The 4,060-nt window shown below is 31.0% G+C and overlaps 1 protein-coding gene across 1 annotated transcript; it reads right to left on the minus strand.

Moving 5' to 3' along the window:
- Positions 1–263: 263 nt before the first annotated feature.
- On the minus strand, positions 264–3,692 carry LOC103490152 (probable serine/threonine-protein kinase PBL23). Its single transcript, XM_008449534.2, has 5 exons — positions 3,569–3,692; positions 2,335–2,516; positions 2,039–2,228; positions 1,029–1,423; positions 264–636 (listed from the first exon to the last, which is right to left on the minus strand). Exons 1-5 carry the CDS (start codon positions 3,690–3,692, stop codon positions 307–309), a joined length of 1,221 nt encoding a protein of 406 aa, XP_008447756.1. The 3' UTR covers positions 264–306.
- Between the last annotated feature and the right edge of the window lie 368 nt (positions 3,693–4,060).

Raw genomic sequence — 4,060 nt, forward strand, 5'->3', positions numbered from 1 at the left:
CAAAGAATAATAATGAAGATGAGGGTGCTTATTAGTCATATACTTATTTAGGGTGCGGCTATGTTATGTAACTGATCATAATCCATTTGGATCTGCAGCTACCCAATCCCAATTTTCGGGGAGCCAACGTGAATATATGTAACTGATCAACTAGTTTAGACATATACCTTCGACTAACAAGTTAGAAATTAAATTAAACTCAAAAGAAAAAAAAAAAGAAAATCCAACGAGTTTAAAGCTACCGTATTAATGGCTAGGAGCTGTGTCCAAAGTTTTCTCATTTTATTTCTTTGTTAAATTTTCAAATCACCTCCCATCACCTTCAACATCAACATTTTTACCTCCAATATAATTTCTATCAGGAGAAGTTGAACATGAGTATGAACTGAATTCCGATCCTGATACCGACTCCGTCTCTGATTCGTCTTCTACGTCTTCATCGCTATCCTTGTTCACAGCTAAATATCGAAGCGCTGTAACCACATCGCTAATCAATGGCCGAGTGTTTGGTTCGTCTTGTAAACACATGGCTACCACTGCTAGAGCTTGATACAGAGCCTTCACTGGGTAATTTCCTTCTAGCTTTGGATCCGCCATTAGTGTGAATTTTCTTCTGTCTTTAAAAAGTGGTTGTGCCTACATTGTAGATAAAATGGTTTAGAATTAACTCAAAATCACCTGTCAAACCTAAAAACTTAAGCTAATCTATTGGAAATGATCCATATTAATTGGGGCTAGCTTAAATATAGGCTTGATAACATGTTAAATCATCGGTGTGCGCCTAAAAATTTAAGTTGAGAATTAAAGTATCAAATCTCCAAATTGAGTATTAAAATTTTTACTTTAATCTCCTACGAAAAAAATATTGATTCTGGTGAAATTGTCAGCTTTTTGAAATGTTTAGAAACTAAAAATGTCAACACTATCTACATTACCACGTCACAATCACGAATTCAACTAAGTATTTACTAAGATAATCGAAGAAATATTGTCTGACAAAAATATGGACGATAGTCATAGAAGCATACCCAAGAAATTAAATTCTTCTGTTCACTTGGCTTCGTGGTATCAATAACTCTTCTTCCTGTGATTATCTCCAAGAAGACGACACCAAAACTGTAGACATCGGATTTGGTGGATAATTGTCCGGTAAGAGCATATTCAGGAGCACAATAACCATAAGTTCCCATGACTCTGGTGGAAACATGAGATTTATCTCCAATGGGACCTATCTTTGCAAGACCAAAATCAGAGAGCTTAGCATTGAATTCCTCATCCAACAATATATTTGAAGCTTTAAAGTCGCGGTATATCACGGGAGCTGGCTTGACGGTTTCGTGTAAGTATTCGAGTCCTCTTGCGACTCCTTCCACGATCTTCATCCTTGTGTTCCAGTCTAGAGGTGGCTTAGTTGAAGGTGTTCCTAGAAATAATAGAGAATTATACTGAGCCAAGCCCAAGATTTGAATCAATCTTTGATAATTAGTTATTCATCATAATCCATGGTTAAAGAAAATTCAATGCTTTTGAATTGAATTTCAATTATATAAAGTAAAGGGTGTAAATATTATTGTAAGACAAAATGTTTGAAGATCACCTGAAATTATTCCATCTTCTGAAATAAAACATTGTTGAAGCGTTGATGAGCCTACACGTTCACAAGTACTCTAAATTTCATAATCTTGAACACAAGAAACTTGCTATATAATAAAGTTTTCTATTTATTTATTTATTTATTTATTTATTTTACTTGCATTATTGGAATTACATAGTTTTTTCAACATCATATTTAATTTCAACTTATTGAGTTGTTGTGAAAGTTCTTCCTCAAATTCAGGTTGATGTAGTGAGTTAGTTTCGATTTACTTAAATTTTTGCTTTATTATATTTGCTTCAACATACTTGAAAATTCTTGCATCTACATTAAATCTAAGAATAGAGTATGACATTCTATATCCAACTAAGTATGAGGACTAATTATAATTTTAAAACTATAAGAAGCATATAATTAAATTGTGGAATGAATATGGAAACATACCAAATAGATGATCCTCCAAGGAACCATTAGGCATAAACTCATAGACCAAAATCCTTTGATTTGCATCAGCACAATACCCAACCAAATTGACAAGGTTGGGATGGTGAAGAAGGCTCAACATCAAAACCTCTACAAGAAATTCTCTATCCCCTTGAAATCCATTTGGATCAAGCCGCTTCACGGCAGTTATCTATGTTATGTTATGAAAAAAAATTTCAAACTATAGGGATCAAATTTTTAATTAATTAATTAAACTAAAAAAGAAAAAAAGGAAAGTAGAAGATTGAAATGGGTACTTGTTTTGTGGTTTGAATGAAGGCTTTGTAAACCCTTCCAAAACCACCTTCTCCCAATAGATTTTGGTCGTTGAAGTTATTTGTTGCAACACAAAGCTCACGAAAGGTAAAAGTTTGAGCTAATATGTTTCCTTTTCCCAACTTCTTTATCTCCTTTCTTGTGTACCTTCCTCTATTCTTACCTGCAATTATTTATTTCTTTCTTTGTTTTAAAGATGAATGTAAGCAATAATCAATATCTTACATATATGAAAGGGGTTTGCACAAATTTAGTTTCTCATAAAAATAAACTACATATATATATATATATATATATGTGTGTGTGTTTGTTTATTAAACTGATTTGGCATGTAAGAATATATATTTATCCATAATTTCGTATAATTTATCGATATGGATACTACATTAAAAAGAGGAAATGTCTCGCAATAAGATATATAGATTACTTCTCCCATTGTTAATTTATTTTGAGACAAAACTTCATAGTTATCTAATATGATATCTGAGTTTATGAAGCTCAATAAATACCAAGAATAATGAACTAAAAAACACCAGATATGTTAACAATTATACTATATTTAAAAGATGAAGCGATACAATGTTAAGATACATATGCCAACTCTCCAAAGTCTTATATTTATATCATATCATTTACTTTAAACATAAGTCTTTCGTGACATTGTTTTCTATTTCACACCAAAAACGATCCACTAAAGGGATGAGAGACTTTTATTAAAAATAAAAATATCATAATAAGTTGCAGATTCTTTTTTTTTTACTAAAAACACATTCCAAACTTCGAATTCTAGGATTCCATTCGATGACTATTTTGGCATCGAAAATTATTCCTATTATCTCACTCTTTCTCAATTATATCTTGTCATCTTCCCTAATCAAGCAAACATTTAAAATTTGTAGCCAAATTTTGAAAAGAAAACCAAGATTTTAAAACTATTATTTTTTTTTTTTTTTAATTTTTTCAAAGCTTGGCTCAAATTTTGAAAACTATCTGAAATTGTAAGCAACAAACAAATCAATAAAGGTGAAAATAGTGTTTAATTGTAGACTTAATTTTGAAGAAAATAAAAATAAAAACCAAAGAATGGTCAAAGAGAGCTTAAAAAACTACAAATTTATTATGAGAAAGAAAATACCAAAATAAGTCTATGATATAAAAATCCAGATTCAAATGCATAGAGGTTTAAATGGGAAGAAGGGAGCTGGGAGAGGGTACCAGATTTGAATGAAAGATTAGCAAAAGAGGCTAAAGTTTTTGTGTCATTGTATTCCTTGATGCTTTTCTTCAAAGAATTCCTATTCACTCTTTCCTCTGACATGCAACACTGAAACCAACTCATCTTCTTTCTTTCTTTTTCACAAACTCCAAAATAATTATCTAATTTCACTCGCACAATGGCAATTTATATAATGAATAATATTTGAAAAGCAAAACACATAAATAACAGGAGAAGAAACCATAGAGACTGAAATGGAAAAGAAAAAAACAGAACACACGTAAAGGAATTGTTGAATACGACATGAATGATAAATATATGACAGGAAATAACATTAACTAAAATAAACAAAAGAACTTTTTATTTCTCGTGTTTTAGGGGAAAAAAAGCTGTACCATGATAGTTTGTTTAATTTGTTTGTTTGTTTTTTCTTTTGTCATTCCTGTTATTTGTTTGTTTTCTGTCTTTCCTGTCCAAAACCACCAACTTTG

The sequence above is a fragment of the Cucumis melo genome, chromosome 1, assembly GCF_025177605.1.
Source record: "Cucumis melo cultivar AY chromosome 1, USDA_Cmelo_AY_1.0, whole genome shotgun sequence".
NCBI lineage: Eukaryota > Viridiplantae > Streptophyta > Magnoliopsida > Cucurbitales > Cucurbitaceae > Cucumis > Cucumis melo.

Bases quoted from the DNA above. Each gene is read 5' to 3' on its own strand.
- LOC103490152 (XM_008449534.2), bottom strand. From the start codon at position 3,692: ATGAGTTGGTTTCAGTGTTGCATGTCAGAGGAAAGAGTGAATAGGAAT. The intron at 2,517-3,568 runs GTACCCTCTCCC...AAATAATTGCAG, and splicing joins TAATCTTTCATTCAAATCTG to GTAAGAATAGAGGAAGGTAC. The intron at 1,424-2,038 runs GTATGTTTCCAT...TATTATTTCTAG, and splicing joins CTTGGAGGATCATCTATTTG to GAACACCTTCAACTAAGCCA.